Source organism: Apium graveolens, chromosome 9 (assembly GCF_009905375.1).
Source record: "Apium graveolens cultivar Ventura chromosome 9, ASM990537v1, whole genome shotgun sequence".
NCBI lineage: Eukaryota > Viridiplantae > Streptophyta > Magnoliopsida > Apiales > Apiaceae > Apium > Apium graveolens.
The window spans coordinates 81,654,971-81,674,082 of NC_133655.1; the positions used below are offsets into that span (position 1 = coordinate 81,654,971).

At 41.4% G+C, this 19,112-nt stretch overlaps 1 protein-coding gene across 1 annotated transcript; it reads left to right on the forward strand.

The window, feature by feature from the left end:
* The first annotated feature begins 536 nt into the window (after window positions 1-536).
* LOC141685358 (uncharacterized) lies at window positions 537-905 on the forward strand. Its single transcript, XM_074490466.1, has one exon. The coding sequence runs from the start codon at window positions 537-539 to the stop codon at window positions 903-905; it is 369 nt and encodes a 122-aa protein (XP_074346567.1).
* The last annotated feature ends 18,207 nt before the right edge of the window (window positions 906-19,112 follow it).

Consider the following 19,112-nt stretch of genomic DNA (forward strand, 5'->3'; position numbering starts at 1 on the left):
ATATTCATTGATTGAAGCCCTTATCTACAAGAGGTCCTTTGTTATTCCATACCTAAAGTGCTTGAGACATCTTGAAGCAGAGGAGTCGCTTAAAGAAGCCCATGAAGGGATTTGTGGACAACACTTGGGGGGCAGGGCCCTCGCTTACAAGATAACTCGATTGGTATACTACTGGCCAACTATGCTAGCTGATGCAAAGACTTATGTGAAGAAATGTGATAGATGCCAAAGGCACTCCCCAATAGTATTACAGCCCCCAGAGAGGCTTACATCTATCAGCACACCCATCCCTTTTGCTATGTGGGGAATGGATATACTTGGACCATTTTTTGTAGCATCGGGACAGAGGAAGTTCATTGTGGTAGCCATAGACTATTTCACAAAGTAGATTGAGGCTAAGGCACTAGCCAAGATAACCACCAAGAAAATTGCCCAATTCTTCTAGGAGAATGTGATATGCCGATTTGGGATCTCACGCATCTTTATCACGGATAATGGGCGACAATTTGATAATGCAGAGTACATAGAGTATTGTGATGATAATAAACATAGAGCTTCGCTTCACCTCGGTCGCATACCCACAAGCGAACGGGCAGGCGGAAGTGGTTAACAGAATCATCCTTGATGGACTTAAGAAAAGGGTAGAACACTCAAGGAATACTTGGGCAGATGAGTTGCTACCTATACTATGGGCATATCGCACCACCTGCAAGGTGACTACTGAAGCTACCCCATTTATGCTGGCTTACAGAGCCGAGGCCGTGGTGCCCCTCCAGATCACCTATGAATCACCTAGGATCGAAGATTATGAACCAAAGACCAATGAAGAAGGCATGAGGCTCGCTCTCGATCTCATTGATGAGGTCAGAGATGAGGCCAATACCCGTAATGCAGGGCATCAATGAAGAGCCTCCCTCTATTACAATAGAATGGTTAAAGAAAGGTTCTTTCAGTAATGGGACTTGGTTCTGAGGAAGATTGAGGCATCAGGATTCGGGGGGAGAGGAAAACTAGCCCCTAACTAGGAAGAGCCTTATAAGGCCAGGTAGGTATTAGGACGAGGATCCTATAAGTTGGAGACCCTGAACGGTGACGAAGTGCCCCGTACTTTGGCACGCATCAAACCTGAAGGTTTATTATGTTTAGGAAGTTTGTGATTTATTCCCAGTACATAGTATTAAGTTTATGAATAAGGTCGAAGAAATCATCTTATGTAAGGGTTGAACCCATTTCTCAGAGATGTTATCTATTTATACAAGTTTATTTCTATCATCTTGCCTACCAATTTATTTAAGTATGAGCATTTAAAGAATGCAAGTCTCGAAGGACCAAATACCGAAAATAAAGACAAGTATGAAACGAAATCAAACATAATGCATAAATAAGGATCCTGAAGGATCTTAAGTCAAGTCTCGAAGGACCAATAGAATACAAACCAATATAATCTGAATAAATAAAGTCTGAAAATACAGCCACATGCGGCAATCTAGCCATGCAATACCATAACAGTCACTCGCCAGAAGATCCCTCCTCTTCCTCACATTCCCCGCTCTCTGGCCTTCTTCATCCCCCCTCTTACTCATCTGAACTAGCCTCGGAGGAGGAGTTGCTGCTCCCTGCAATCGGCTCCTTGATCTTTCCGTAACTGCTTTGGAGCTGGGACTACCCAAATGGGACTTACCCTTAGAAACAGAACCCCCACAACTGGAACTAGACTGAGACCGTATACGGGGAGTCTTGGGCACAGACTCGGAGGCCTTCCCGGAGGGGTCCATAACAGGTAACTTCCAGGGGAAATAGAGGAGAATTCGGTCGACCACGTCTGGATACATGTCATGAACATCCTTGACTCCCCTCTTCCAACCTATGGCAAGGTTGACAGGGCGCATCTCATCGTCGTGCTCATCCATCATCTTAGTGAATGACGAGGATCTATGGTATGAGTCCACGCGGTCTTTCCATTCCTTCTTCCGATTCTCCTCCACTTTATGCACTTCCTCTCCAAGGATGCAATATTTCCCTCCATTTCATGGGCTTTGAACTCCCACTCGTCCGAAGAGATCTTCATCTTGTTCATTGAGGTCTACAGTACTGCATAGTCACTTCTCATCTTTATGCTCTGAGTGGAGGACGTAGCGAAGTAAGCATTGGCCTGACAAGGGGAAAATAAAGAGGAGTTATAAAAATTTTAAGTCATAAGGGATGAGTCCCCAAGCACAAGGCCTAGACCGACCATCCTTGGCCGACCAACATGAAACAAGGTCCTTTGGCCGAGCAGGACCCCCTTTAAGGGTGATTCCTATGAAATTTCTTCAAGTTCTAGAAGAAGTGCACTTAAATAAATGTTTATACAAGTTGAAGTGTACCTAATACAAGGCGTGAGGCCCCAGCATCTCGGCCTCAAGTAGTTTTTCCCCAGAGGAGACAAACAAAAGGTCGGGAGGAGTAACGCAATTCCTCGACCACTCGAGGGCTAGACCCGGATTGTTAAACACCGAGTCATTGGCGTACATACCCCAACAAGGTTCCCAAGGTGTCCTTGCACTCCCATCAAAGTATTTGGTCCTCTTTTTTCCAGATCCAGACACTTCAAGGAAAGCCAAAATCTTTGGGACACGGTTGGCTTGCTTGGCTGCATCCCGGGCCATCCTTCCCGTGACCACACAGCTCTTGTTGACCTTGGCGTCAAGAGCCTCACCAGCTGAAACGAGATGAAAAGAAGTTAGTATAAGAATAAACTTGCACAAAGTTGAAGTAGAATAAAAATAAATATCCTCTATAGAAAGGCTGTTAATGCTAGCCTCGACGAGCTTGGTTTCTGTTACGAACTCCCAATAAAGGGTTCTCCCGTCATCATCAATAAGGAGGTCACGGGCAAGAAGCTCAGCAACTGAAAGATTGAGAATGTAATGAGAACTGTCAACTGGAATGTTGAAGTCACGCCTGAAGTACACCCCCAAGTCTCCACCGATACATTATAAGACCACAAACTACTTATTCCAGTTGTGGTTTAAGTCATGAAGAGAACTCGTGTTCACTATATGAAGAACATGAGCCCTATACTGTATCATGACCCAACCTAGTATGTTCAGAGGAGAAGTTTTCATCTAAAGATGCTTCAGAACATTGTTACGCTCAATGGGATGCCCAAGTCATGGAACCTCACTATAAAGATAATGATAAAAGCCCATCCATTGGGGTAAAGCTGCACGGATGAATCTTGAGCTCAGCCAGAAGCCTCGGAATAAAGGGGTGCATGGAAAACTTTAGTCCGGACTTCAAGGCTGCCTTGTAACAAATAGTCTCTGGGGACTAAGATTGCAAGCCCTCTCACTAGGCTTAGCCTTGCGGATCTCTAAACATTCAGGCCAAGAGTAACTCGACCGAATCTCTTCAACATCCCCTTCACGGAGCATACTCCTATGGTGGAACGCATCAAAGAGGACAGTACTTGGGTACTCGTCCGCCCTCCCATCCAGCATGCTCTTCACACTGTTAAAACATGGTTAATAGAGAAAGGAGAAATAAAAGCTCTACCTTGTAGAGAGCAAATAGTAGCCCTCTAGTGCATAGCTTCCTTCATGGAGAAAAATGATTTGCTAGGACCTTAACCTTGAGACATCCTGAAAAGCTCGAGAAGAGTTGGGAGCTTGTGAAAAGCTTGAGAGAATTTAAGAATTTGAGAAGTTGAGAAATGAATGTGTGAATGGAAATGAACACTTCTCATATTCTTTTATAGGAAAAGAGCTACGTACTACAGCACGTCATAACTCTTCCTGGTTCGCGTTAGCAGGTACCTCTCGAAAGCCTGGCTGGTACTAAATATAAGTCATTAGTCTTAGCTAAGGGCTGATTACATTAATCACCAAGATTAATAAAGCTTATAAAAATTAGAACAAAATTAGCTTTTCAGCCGAACAAGTTTCGTGAAGGCTAGAGTACTCACAAGTACGAGAATAGAACATTCTCTTCATAACGGATCAGATTACCCTGTAGGAGACTCCCGAGGTTCATTAAGACCGGGCCTGGCCAACCAACCAACAAATGAGACCTTATGGCCGACCAGGAGCCTTTGTAGGAGAGTCCGGAGGGCCCCAAGGTCCATTAAGACTAGGCCTGGATCACCAGCCAACAAATGAGGTCTTACGGCCAACCAGGAGCCTCTATAGGAGAGCCCGGAAGGCCCCAAGGTCTGGTTAGAGCAGACCTGGAAGACCAGGAAACAAATGAGGCCTTACGGCCGACAAGGAGCCTCTATTGGAGAGCCTTAAGGTCTTCCGAAGTTGTTCTGGTGGCCCTCTTATGAAATTTTATGTGAATTCGTAAAAAGGGGTTGACCTCCAACAGAAACAAGTTTTGTGAAGACTAGGACGTCCACGAGAATGAGTTCCATAAAAATCCGAACGTCAGCGAGAACAAGTTATGTGAAGTCCAGAGGGTTCATGAAAATAAGTTTCGTGAAGAGTAAAGCGTTTACCGTAGCAAGTTCAGAAAATTTTTCCTCTTGGCCGACCAGACCACCCTGAGAGTGGCCCTAGAGCCCTCTTTGAAGTCTCTTGGAAAGGATAACCCTCAGCGGAAATAAGTATCGTGAAGACTAGAACATCTACGAGAATGAGTTTGTTGGAGTACAAAACATCCTATAAAGCAAGTTTTGAACAAGTTCAATGGAGTATAGGACTTCCTATAGAACAAGTTCAATATAGCACAGAACGTTCAATAGAACGAGTACAAAATGTTCGATAGAATGAGTACAGTATGTTCGCTGAAACAAGAGTAGCGGAACCACAAGGAACTCTAGGATCACCTTGAGATTAATTTCATGGATAACCAAGAGCAAGAAGAGCCTAGCAGAATACACGAAGGGCTTGCATCCGGATAGAAGGTTCTGCAATAAAAAATATTGGAGCAAACACCCCTGGCCAACAGGGGACAGGAGATCCTGCCCCTAGCCAACCAGGCCCGGCCGACCAGCTTGCAAAAGGACCTTTTGGCCGAGCAGGACTTCCTGCAGGTTGCCCTGCAGAAGGTCCCGCGGAGTCCCGGCGACCCCCTGAGAAATTTTTTGAAACTTTTTGCGAAAATAGGGAAAAATAGAAAAAGTTCGAAAATTTTAAATTTTCTGAATTTTAAGATTAAGCCCCGATTAGGGCCGATTAGTGAAATTTAGCCTCGATTGGGTCGATTAGTGTATATTACACATAATTAACCCATGTTAGGGGGAATTAGTGACTCGTGTGATAAAATTAGCCCCTATTAGGGCCCTTTAACCTATTCACTCACGTGATTAGTGTGAATTAGGGATCATTAGTGTCGTATGCATACTAATTAGTCCAGATAAAGAAAAATTAGCCTCAATTAGGGCAAATTAGCCTAGATTAAGGCCAATTAGTGTGTTCTAGCTTAAAATTAGGCTCTTTTAGGCCTAATAAGCAGTTGAACATGGAAATTAGCCTCTATTAGGGTCGATTAGCCCCGAATAGGGCCTGTTAGCATCTTTCATCATGTGATTAACCTTGACAAAGGTTAAGGGATGATAAAAGCTCGCTTTTTAGTCCCGATTAGGACCGTTTGGTGTTAAACTCTATCCAATTAGCTTGTGCAACAGCCTTAAGTGCGTAAACTCTCACTATATAAGTCATTGTAAATGTGTAGGTCGCTCCATACTTTACGATAGAACGGCAATACCCATGAAGGGCCGACACCCATGAAGGGTCGATACCCGAGAAGGGCCAAGTACCCCGAGTCACGAAAAGACCATTATAACTTCCATGAAAACTCAATCAGTATTCCTGAAAGTTGGGGGTAAATAATATGGATAGAAAATACATCCTAAAGACATATTAAATATCATATTAATTACACTTTGTCTTCTTGTATGAAGTCCACTACAGACCTGTATGGTCCAAGCTTGTAGCAGACTCAGGATGGCCCATGTAGTCAAGGCCCGCCAACAGAGGCCGTCAAGGTCCACGAACACAAGCTGTTCACGGATTAAGCACAATACGGCTGGAAGAGCAGAGACGTGTGTCCTAAATAGACTCAAAGTCCTACAAAGGTTCTGGAGTTTCTTCCTTATAGGACTCCTAATCACCATCTAAGTTGGAGACTTGTCCACCAAGTCTCCCAATATAAGTCCAACCCATGATTCACCTCTATATAAAGGGCTCTACCCCTCAACTTAGAACTACATTTTTGGCTTGATTCTCCACTACACAGAGATACGTAGGCATCTTGCAAGGACTGATAGTCCTGAATGGGAGAGCAGCCATTAAAGCTCGAAGCTCACAAACCCTAGCATTAATTACTGACGTACTCTAGTTTTTCTTCCACAACACATGTTATTGTTGATGAGGGCTTTGGTTCTGGTGATACCGCAACCACTATGGATTGCATCACGTACTATTTCCTACAGCCCATCGATTTAACGGGCATGCCTGGGAAATTTGGCGGGGGGCTTGTTTTTCTTGCTAGCATAGCATTATAAAGTTTTGGCTTATGGTTAAGGGTCTATGACAGGTGGTGCAGTATAAAAACTAGTGGTGGATCTAAAGAAGGCTAAAACTGTTAAGGCCTATGCTATATGGGAGGAAAAGGATGGGGCAGTTAGGGCTACAATTTTGGCAGCCTTAACGAATACCCTCTTCGATGTTTATTCATCTGACTCCAACATTGCTAAGCTTTTATGGAAGAAGCTTGACCAGACACACAATACTGACTCGCAAGGGTTGAAAAAGTATTATGTGGCTAAGTTTCTTGATTTCAAACTGGTAGATACTAAATCCATGACTGAGTAGGTGCATGAGTTTGAGATGTTAGTGCATGCTTTGAAGGAGTCCAACATGGACCTTGCTAAGAAGTTTAGGGTTATGGCTATGATTGAAAAGCTCCCGAAGTCTTGGGAAGAGTTTGCTCTTTTCCTGAAAAGACAGAAAGGAGAGATCAGCTGGACTAACCTTATGCTAGATATCTCGGTGCAGGAGCAGCAGTACTGTTAGGAATATGTTGTAAACTTGATGATAAGTTAAACAAAACTCCTAAGTAGATTTAACTTAGTGAAATTTGTAGCACTCGACGGATGATCTAATATAGTCCCGACGGATGAACTTTGTAGTCCCGACGGATGACAAATTGACATCCATCGAGTGAGTAGCTTATGTAACAAATAAATATTGTAGCACATTTCTGCAAACAACATGTATTAGTCAAGTAGATTGTGTAGGGTTTTCTAAGTCATGTTGACTACTAGATTGATATGCAGAATAGGTTGATTAGTTGTAAATATGAGATGTCTTGTAATTCTGTATAAGTGAAATAGAGTCAAGTGGCAGATAGACTCCCGAAGGATGATCTACAAGACTCCACACGGATGATCAACAAAGTTCCGATGGATGACAAACATAGTCCTGACGGATGATCAAATTCAAATAGATGTTGACAGTGACAACACAGTCACATGTGTTGGGTGTTTGCAAAAGGAATATGGAAGCCTGTTAAGCAGGATTTTGAGAACAAAGAAGCATTACCATTTCCATGCAATTATGAAGATATCCAAAGATGTAGGAATAGAGTAGTGAAGCAGCATGGAGTTAGACTAGATATGTTTTGTTTTATTATCTTGTCTTATTGTCATGTAAACTTGGTGATATATAAACTAAGTGAAACAAGTAGAACAATTAACTAAGCAAATACATTTTTCTAGAGAAACATATCAAAATGTATTCTGTAAGTATTTCTATGAAGTTTAGTTGTTCAAACTTGTAAGCAGCTGTTGATAAGTGGCATTTTATACCACTTAGAACGTCTTATAATAGCTTGAATTGGTGTCTTGAAATCAAGTATTTTGTGTATTTGATGCGTTTTTCTAGTGTTTGTGCACTTCAGGGTATTAATTGCATTTCGGGAGAGAATTCATCAATAATAAGCCTTGGCATGTGTTTAGCATTGCAAGTGGGAAGATAGGAGCAGATTGCAGTGAAGAAATGGGAGAAAAACATATCAGTTTCCAGAAGGGGGTTGAGCGCCCGCTCAGCTCTGCTGAGCGACCGCTCAGGAAGTTGAGCGCCCGCTCAGGAATGCTGAGCGGCCGCGCAGGGATGGATTTTCAGAATTAATATTTTAGACTCCTATTTCTGTTTGACTTCCAACTTCTGAGTTAGTTGGGCTTTATGGGACTCCTATATAAGTAGATTTCAGAGACGTTTCACAATGGTTGGATCGTAGTATTAATCGAAGAGCGAGGAGATAAGGAAGAAGACCGTTTTAGCACACCGCAACGAAGAGGAAGCATATTTTCTTGTGATTCTTTATTTCGTTGTAACATTGGATGCTAGTTTTCTTTACTTTGAACCTATTTACTCTTGTGACGTACTCTGGTTTAATATAAGTAGTTTTAGTTATTATTCTCGTGTGTTATTATCATGTTTTCATATGAACCCATGGTGACAATGAGTTCAATCATGGGCTAATCGTGATCATGGGGTCGTAACGGATTTACTATGGAATTCTTTAGTTAGTTGTTTAATACCTTAGTGTGTGATGATTGTATGATATCTAGTATTGGTTGTGCATATTCGTCTTATGTGCGTCGCGAACATATAAGATAGGGTGTTAATCTCTTTTGAAGCGACGGTGGATCTTGAGATTTAGAACTTGCCATGCTAGCATAGGTTCATGTAAGAGTATGCATGATTAGTGAGTAACTCTAACCATTTTATTCGCCCTGTGTAATCAAAAGGAATAACTTGTGCTTAAATCGTTATGTTGTCAATTTCTGTAGACATATAGGGACTCAACATAATTGATGCCTATTCAACTTCTATCTTAATTGTGGATACTTGGTAGAATGGTATTAGTACAATGAATGTTGGCTTTCATCAGTTTCGTGTTATTCGATTAATATCATCACTGTTGCATGCTAAGGGTAAGAACAATAGCTATTGAAGGAAGTAGTAATGAAGTTGTGATCTCATGAGTGTTTTAATATTGTTAATGAAGTGTTAATTAAGTGTTTAATTCTCGTAGTTAATTGTAGTTAATAATTAGTTAATCAAATCTAAGTGTTATTGTCTTAACATTGAGAAGTAATCATACATTGGTGAGTGAGTTTAATTGAACATAATTAGTCTGAGTCTCTGTGGGAACGAACTAGAATGTATACTTGCGTGTGTTATTAGCGCGTGTTTTCGCCCTAACAAGTTTTTGGCGTTGCTGCCGGGGACTCAACGTATTTGTTTAGTTTATGTACTTACCATCATTGATCATTAGGACTCAGTGATTAAGACATGTTACTTATTGTTTCTGGTTGTGTTTCAGGTACTTTAGTGTAATAACCCCCAAAATTTTGAACTTTTTGTAACCCTTATGAATAGTGTTTTTGCTGATATTGCTGAATAAGAAAATTGTTCATGCCACACTATGTAGGGTTTCTTTTATGGATATTCTGAGATTTTATTAGTACTCTATATGGTATATAAGTGTATGTAAAGATCGTCAGAATCCAATTCCGAACACTTTGATTTTTCCCGGAAATCCACTAGATACGGAAAGAATTGAGTATAAGGTAACGGGATAAAAAGGATTTAAATTAAAGGATTATAAGAGAGGATCATAAAAGGAATATAATGTATTGATAAAGGTTAAGGAAACCCAAGTAATAAGATCCCGGGTATGATCCCTCAAACGATAAACGAAAACGAAAGTTAAGCAAACCGTATAACAGATCAGCGGTCATTAGGCAAACAATTAGGAAGTTAATCAAGGAGGTTAGGGATGATGAGGTCATCCAACCAATAAGGAGAGGGCAAGTAAGAGATGATGACACAATAAGGTGATGTAAGCATGACATAGGGAGGGAGGAGGTGTGGTTGGTTTATAACCACACAAAGACAAGGTTAATAAGGTAATTAACCAAAAATCCAAACAAAACTACATCCACCAAGCCAAAAAAAATCATTTCATCAAAACAAAGATTTTATTTCTCTTCACCAAGAACATTGCTCTCGGCTTTTTCCCATTTCACAGATAAGAATTTTCAAAATTCAAGTTCTAAGCTTCCTAAATTGGTAAGATAATTCTCTAGTACTCCTTATGCATAGTTATGGCTATCCTATGAATTTAAGCCTCCAAATCATTCACAATCTTCTTCAAGAAATCAATGAAGAAGATAATGAATAGTGATTTCAAGATTTTTAACTTGATTTTTTCTTGTTTTCCTTTAAGATCCAAGCATCCCTAAGACATCTCAAGGCTTCTTAAGGCTTCCTAGCTACTCACATCACTTCAAGGAAGGTATATCATCTCCAAACCCTAGCTTTACTTTGTATATTAGGATGATTTTGGTTGTTATGGTAATAGAGTAGCTTAATGCTTGTTGGTTTAGAGTTTGGGTTGGAATGGTGGTGAATTGAATGTTGAAATCTTATGGTTTGGTTAAAGGACTTAAGTATAGTTTAAATTCAAGTTTAAGAATAAGTATAATTGTTAATATTGAGTTGATTGGGGCTGTTATGATGTATTGTAGATGGATGTTCGTTGTATGAATGAATTGGGATTGATTGGTGGTTGAATTGGAATGGTATAAAATTGGGAAATCGCGTAAACATAGCCGTCGTAATGTCCGATTTACTTTAGACTGCTTTTGTTCATAACATTAGGACCCGAGAACTCCCTGCTAGGTTTTGACCATTGCCATTTTTAGATATTCATGTTACGAGCTTCGTTTTGATATGTGGTTCGTTTGATTCCGATGTACGGTTTAGGAGAAACGGTCGTTTTAAGTAATGACGTTTCGCGAACGAAACATTACCCCTCGCCTTACTTTGAAACATAGGTTAAAGACCTAAAAAGGGTTAATTAGTGTATGAAACAATTATGTTAAGTGTTTTAGGCAGTTAGTAAGACACTCGCGAAAGAATCGCCATAAAACTCGTAATGGTTAATTTATTAAAAATGGTGGAGCCGAGGGTACTCGAGTGACTTAAGAGAATCAGTAAGCGCAAAGCGAGCGTTAGAGTCTAATTTGGTTAAAGTATAGATTTACAAGTGACTTTGGTTTAATTCCAACTCACATGTTGTTTATAGGTTACCAGACTCGTCCCGAGCCATTTATAACCCCCAGTCGCTCAGGCAAGTTTTCTACCCGTATAAACTGTTGTTGTGATGTATATGCGTATATGCATGATCTTGTGATAAATGCATATTTGTTATTAGCAAATTCTTGCGATATATTGGAGCATGTGATATGGTATATATGCAAGCCTATTTCGTATTCTTGATTTATATATCTGTTGGTTCAAATACTTATTAGTAGCATAATACCTATGCTAGAGATAAGCAGTATTTGAGTTTACCCTTAGTACAAGGGATCAAAAGGTGAACATATTTCTAAACCGGGAGTCGATGTTTCCGAGTATATTATATATATATATATATATATATGTTGATATAGTTTTCAAAACTATTAATCGAATAAGGTTTATTCGATAACTTTTATTTTATTAAATGAATATTATTTTGAATATTCATTCGAGGGCTTATGACTCAGTTTATATTATTTAATGAATATTATTTGAATATTCATTTGAGGATGTATGACTCCGTTTATTTTATTTAATGAATAATATTTATAATATTCATTCGAGGTATTATGACTCCGCTTATTATTTAATAATATTCTTTATTTTATCAAAGAATAACGTTTCGATTATCAAACTTATTTTCGATTATTCAAATAAAGATAGTACTTTCGTATAAGTATATCTTTTGTTATTTAATATTCATTTCAAGTATGAGTTTTAAAACATCTACTTCGAATATTTTTAATAAGGATTATCTTTATGAGAATATTATTTAAATAATAATATTCAGATATTTCGAATATATCAGGACTGATTTATTTTAATAAATCAGCAGTACTCCAAACATTCTTAAAAATGTTTTCGAGTCTTCAGAATGATTCTTAAAGTTAGAGTGGACCCCAAAAACTCATTTTTATATTTAAGATCTTCCTTTCAAAGGGGATTTAAATACTCGCTCAAAACCTGGGGGATCTAGCTCTGTGGTGTATTTTACATTCGCAACGTGGTTGCTGTTTTGAGAAAACAAATGAATTGATTACTTACCCAACGTTCGGGAAGTAAGCCCATCTAATTGAGTCGGCATAAGCGACAGGCCGGGGTATGGTCTATCAAAGTGTAAGTGGCTGGGTGGCAGTCCATCAACGCGTAAGAGGCCGGGTGGCGGTCCAGCACAAGGTCCTTATGTGGCCAGGGTGATGACCGGTGGGGGATTCATCCATCTACTAGTAGAAAAGGTTACTTATTGGTATCTTTGCCTGATCAGCAAGATATCGGGTTTATGCCAAAATTCTTTTCCTTTCCAAAATTCATTGGATGTTACAAACTCTGTTCATACTTTACGTAACAAAGGTTCCAGGAAATGTTTAAGAGATATATATGTGGATATATATCGGGACTAAATAAAGTATCTCGTAACTTTATTTCATTCAATAATATTTCAAAGATTGAATCTATTCAAGTCTTAACTTGTGGTCTCATCTATGGGATGACCCTTTTTAAACCTATAATACTTTGAACAGTGGTAGTTCAAGTAGCCTTATAAATGATATAAGTATAGTGAAGTATTTGGTAACTTCATCTTCCTTTAAGCTTATATCCAGTAAGTAATTATCTTACACTTGATAAAGGTTTTCAGTAAGCTATCTATTTAGATACTTGCATTATTGATTACACTATATATTATCTTGCGAGCTATAATGCTCACTCTTGCTTCATTTCTTCATCACACAACAACAGTTAGGAAAGATGCCCAGGCTCAAGCAGACCCAGCGCAAGAGCGTGGGAAGCGCCCCGCGCCTTCCCGTTGAGATCGTAGCTGTTATAGCTGTAGAGGTAGATCTATCTGTAGATCAGATATTCTACTTTTGAGAATCAATTATGTATAATTATAACTTGTGGCAGATAATGGCAATTAACTGTAAACTTATCAAGTAATCATTTTGGGTTGTAATAACTTTTAATTGTGGATTCAAGGACTTGTACTTATTTCAATTTCATCTCTGAGACTATGACGTGTTGTGGTGTGTGTTAGTGTGGGGTCACAGCATGAGGTTGTTTATTATTAATTAAGTTAAGTGATAATTGTGGAAAGAAAGACCGTGACGACCCGGATCCCCGACCCCGGATCTGGGGGTGTTACATAAATGGTATCAGAGCCAAGCGTTATAAACCTCAGAGATGATGCGACGATATAATAATAAACTCACAAAGATAATAAGAACTCTTGCCAAGTTCATGGTTGGACTACTTAAAATAGCGCTGACAGTTAAAACCCTTACGGGAACCCTTATAAGTATCATGATAGTAACTTAGCTCGTTTAATGTGTAGGCGCATGAGATAGAGGACCCTGAGATGTTCGAGCGTGAGCATGATGAGGCACTGCTAGATGTCGAGGATCAGGAGGAGCCTGAGATGGAGGTGGATGAGGAGGACCCCTCAGAGGAGTCAGAGACAGAGGTCATTGCTATTTCAGATGAGGAGGACCCGGATGAGGTCCCAGTGGCTGAGGAGCGTGTCAGAGCTATGGTAGTGTACACTGGTACCCCTTTACCCACACTCCCTGTGGTCAGAGCCCCTACTCCTCCACTACCATCCTGGAGCACTTATGATGACAGCTCAGAGACCCATACTTCCGAGCCTAGACAGACCGAGGAGGCACCCCCAGCGGCTCCGGATTCACCACCTCTCGACCCTGCCCATAGGCAGTCTTTGCTAGCCCACGGCTATGTTCAGGATGTACTGAGGACCGATTGGCTGTTGCTGAGGCCCGACTGGATGAGGCCAGGAGGGAGTTGGATGCGGAGAGGGCGGGTAGGCGTACCCGAGCTTATGAGACTAGGGCTACTATACCCCGATCCTTGAGGAGGGAGCTGACGGAGATAGATCTCACGTCCCGAGCAAGACTCAGATCGCTCCAGGGGGACAGGCATGGTAGGATCTCCAGGCGGCAGACCGACTGTATTTTCCGTCGTGCGATGGAAAGGGTATGGGAGCTGACCCGCTCCGGCGTGTGATTCAGGATTGACGATAGGATAGTCTAGTTATCTAGTTAGTCGAGGCCTTAGTAAGAGCCAATTTTCCGGGATAGTTGACTTGTATATAGCATCCCTTTTTCTGACTAGACAGATAGACTCTTGTGTATCACTTTTGGGACAGATGGCTGTAGCACTGTTGTACTTTTGACCAGATCGAAACTATGTATTTCTCGTATTGTATATATTTGTTTCCTTTCGGTTCAGTTCCTTAGTAACGAGATCACTGTTTTTATCATTATTATTACTGCACTTCTTATTAGAACTGTCATAATATAATAGAATTGCGAGATACATTCTCCCCATAACAGAGCTATGCAAGGCACAATGTTGTGTATGATTGTGACCTAACGTTGAATTTCCCAATAAAAAAAAATTTTATCAGTATCATGCCGCCAAGAAAGATTGGAACTAGGGCGAACCCTGGATCTGAGGACCAGGGAAGCCATAACCAGGATGATAGGAACCAGGAACACAGTGAAGAGGAAGATGAGGATTATGTTGAACAGGATGACTCCCTGTATGAAGAGGAAGAGGAAACATATGATGTTGAGGGATTTGAGATAGAGGCTGAGGAAGGAGAAACTGAGGTTGAGCAACCAATACCAAACCCAGGCATGGATCCCATGGGCCAGTTCATGCAACTACTAAGGCAGAACTTGGAACGTCAACCCAACCCACCCCCTCAAGGAAATAACAATACTGTGGCAAACTCTTTCAGGGCTTTTAAGTCCCTTAAGCCCCCTGAGTTCCACGGATCAGCCGACCCAGTTGAGGCAAGGGCATGGTTAAAGGAAATGAAGAAATCCTTTGAGATTTTGAGTACCGATGAGGCACAGAAGACTGTATTTGCTACCTACCTTCTGAAATGAGAGGCCAACTACTGGTGGGAGGCCAAGAAAAACATGAAGACAGATGCTATCATAACCTGGGAGAGGTTCAGTCAGTTGTTTCTGGGGAAGTATTTCCCGAGGTTTATGGAAAACCAGATGGAGCTCAAGTTCTTGGAGCTAAAGTAGAATAACTTATCTGTAGCAGAGTACGAAGCGAAATTTACTGAGTTATCAAGGTTTGTGCCGGAGTTTGTGAGCACCGAGGAAAAGAAAGCTAGGAGGTTTTAGCAGGGACTGAAACCGAGGATTCAGAATAGGGTGGCAATCCTTGAGCTTACGGATTATGCCACTCTGGTGCAAAAGGCAAAAATTGTAGAAGCCGGAAGTGAACAGATGCAGAAGGAAAGAGAGAAGAAGGGAATAAAGAGGAAAAGTATGAGCATGGGTGGGGGTTCCGCAGGAAGGAGCTTCCCAACTAGATTTAATCGAGGAGCAGTGTCCCTACCGGGAAAGAACACTGGGTTTAAGCGGCCAATGAGCGTGAATGTGAGCCAGAGCGGCCAGAAGTCAAGAATGTCCTATTCCAACCAGTCTCGACCCCCATTGACAGCCTGTAACACTTGTGGAAGAATGCATTCTGGGGAGTGTAAAGGAAAGCCGGTAATCTGCTTCAAGTGTGGTCGAGAGGGTCACTATTCGGACAAGTGCACTTCGTCAACCCCCATTACCCGCCCAACCACCACTTGTCATCAGTGTGGACGCCCGGGTCATTGGAAGAGGGAATGCCCAATGAACAAACCAGCAGCTTTGGGAGCAAGCAGGGCTGCTTCTAATAAGCCACCTACTGCAAGGACTTTCAACATGACAGTCCAGGATGCTATGAAAGATTCAGATGTGATAGCAGGTACCCTTTCTCTAAATTCAGGCAGTGCAAACGTTTTATTTGATTCAGGAGCAACTAAATCTTTTATATCAAGGGACTTTGCGCGTAAATTAAGACTTAAAGCTGAACCCTTGATAGAGCCCTTACAAGTAGAAATAGCCAACAATGAAGTTATTCTTGTTAATCTGATTCAACACGCCTGTAAGTTAGGCATAGGGGAACAATCTTTCAGTGTTGATCTGATTCCTTTTAAGTTAGGGGAATTTGATATAACTTTGGGAATGGACTGGCTATCTAGCAATGATGCTCAGATAGACTGTAAGGGGAAGAAAGTTAAGTTGAATATTCCAGGAAAGAAAGAAGTCATATTTAGGGAAAAGAGGCAGACGCGGAAATTTTTGACCATGGCCTAGGCCAGAAGGATGCTACGAAAAGGAAAGGAGGCTTACCTAGCCTATGTGGTAGACACGCAAAAGGAGGTGCCCAACTTACCAGATATTCCAGTAGTCAACGAATTTGAAGATGTATTCCCACAAAATCTTCCGAGATTACCACCCGATAGAGTGATTGAATTTGCGATTGAGTTGGCCCAGGGACGGCGCCAGTTTCAAAAGTACCTTACCAGTTAGCCCCGTTAGAAATGAAGGAATTAGCTACCCAATTGCAGGAACTCTTGGATAAGGGTATGATAAGACCCAGTGTGTCTCCGTGGGGAGCACCAGTGTTATTTGTTAAGAAGAAAGATGGGAGCATGAGGCTGTGCATCGACTATCGAGAGTTGAACAAGCTAACCATAAAGAACAGGTACCCGTTACCTAGAATAGACGATCTGTTCGACCAGCTAAAGGATGCTGTTTATTTTTTCAAGATTGACCTGAGAACTGGATATCACCAACTAAAGATTAAACCCGAAGATATTCCCAAGACAGCGTTCCGTACCAGGTATGGGCATTATGAGTTCTTGGTAATGTCTTTTGGATTAACCAACGCCCCAGCGGCTTTCATGGATTTAATGAACAGAGTATTTAAGAAGTACTTGGACAAGTGTGTGATAGTTTTTATCGATGATATCTTAATCTACTCAAGGACTGAGGCAGAACATGCAGAGCATTTGAGGATAGCTCTAGGAATACTCAGAGAGGAACAGTTATATGCCAAATTCTCGAAGTGTGAATTCTGGCGGAATGAAGTACAGTTTTTAGGACATGTGATCAATAAAGAAGGAGTATTGGTCGACCCCTCCAAGATAGAGGCGGTCTCAAATTGGGAAAAGCCAACCACACCCACAGAGGTAAGGAGTTTCATAGGATTGGCCGGCTACTATCGTAGATTTGTGCAGGACTTTGCGAAGATCGCAGCCCCTTTGACACGACTTACTCGTAAGACAAAGAAGTTTGAATGGACGGAGAAATGCGAGAACAATTTTCAGGAACTAAAGAAAAGGTTGGTAACGGCCCCGGTGTTGGTATTGCCAGACGGAAAAGGAGATTTTATGATATATAGTGATGCGTCGCACAAAGGATTAGGGTGTGTGCTTATGCAGCATGGTAAAGTGATTGCGTATGCATCGAGACAACTGAAGGAATACGAGATTAGATATCCTACTCATGACCTTGAGCTCGCGGCAATAGTTTTTGCCTTAAAAATTTGGAGGCACTACTTGTATGGAGAGAAGTGCGAGATTTTTACAGACCATAAGAGCCTCAAGTACATATTTACGCAGAAAGAGCTCAACATGCGCCAGAGGAGATGGTTAGAACTAATCAAGGACTATGATTGTGAGATTCTCTATCATCCGGGGAAAGCCAATGTGGTGGCTGACGCCCTCAGTAGGAAGGAGAGGCTCAGAATGATAACGACTTCGGAAGAATTGATAAGGGATTTTGAGAGAATGGAAATAGAAGTAAAGGTAACCGGAACCGGAACTGAAAAGCTTTTTGAGATATCAATGCAGCCAGAGTTATTAGAAAAGATTAGATTGTGCCAAGAAAGAATGATGAATGAGGGCAGAGAGTCAATGACTGGGGAAGAGATCCATACTGAGAGAGACAATAAGGGGATAATGAGGTATTCCTACAGGATTTGGGTTCCGAACGTTCAAGAGCTTAAAGATGAGATTTTGGATGAAAGCCATAGTTCAAGGTATTCCATTCACCCGGGAAGCACCAAGATGTATAGGGGTTTGAAGGAATATTACTGGTGGCCCAACATGAAGAGGGACGTAGCAGAATGGGTAAGCAAATGTTTGACTTGCCAAAGAGTAAAGGCAGAGCACCAGAGACCCAGTGGACTTTTACGACCCCTGGAGATTCCTGAATGGAAATGGGAACAGATAGCGATGGATTTTGTTGTAGGCTTGCCAAGGACGAAAGCCAATCATGACGCCATTTGGGTAATTATAGATCGACTGACAAAGTCAGCTCATTTCATTACTATCAATGAGAGGTACACAGTCGATAGACTGGTGGACATTTACCTTAAGGAAATAGTGACGTGACATTGAGTCCCAGCGTCCATTGTCTCAGACCGAGACCCCAGATTCAACTCCAGATTTTGGAGGAGCTTTGAAGAATGTGCGGGGACCAAGTTAAATATGAGTATCGTGTACCATCCCCAGACGGATGGGCAGAGTGAGAGGACCATCCAGACACTAGAGGATATGTTGAGAGTCTATGCAATAGATTTTAAAGGAAGTTGGGATGATCACTTGCCGTTGATCGAGTTTTCTTATAACAATAGCTTTCATGCTAGCATCGGAATGCCGCCTTATGAGGCCCTGTACGGAAGAAGGTGTCGATCTCCCTTATTCTGGGATGAAGTAGGGGAGCGGAAGATGCTCGGACCCGAAGTGGTCCAAAGGACCAAAGACATAATGGATCTTGTCAGAGGGCGGCTTGTAGCAGCCCAAGACAGACAGAAGAAATATGCAGACCTAGCCCGAAAGGACAAGGAGTATGAAGTAGGGGACTTAGTACTACTAAAAATATCCCCTTGGAAGGGGTTAATGAGATTCGGAAAGAAAGGAAAACTAAGCCCTAGATACATTGGACCTTTTGAGATACTAAGACGGATTGGGAAGTTGGCTTACGAGCTAGCCTTACCCCCGAACCTACAACAAGTTCATAATGTATTCCATGTGTCAATGCTAAGGAAGTATCATCGGGATGCCAGACACATAGTGGAGTACAAGCATGTGGATATGCAACCAGATCTGATTTACGTGGAGAAACCAGTAAAGATTATGGATAAGAAGGAACAGGTGCTTCAGAATAAAGTGATCAAACT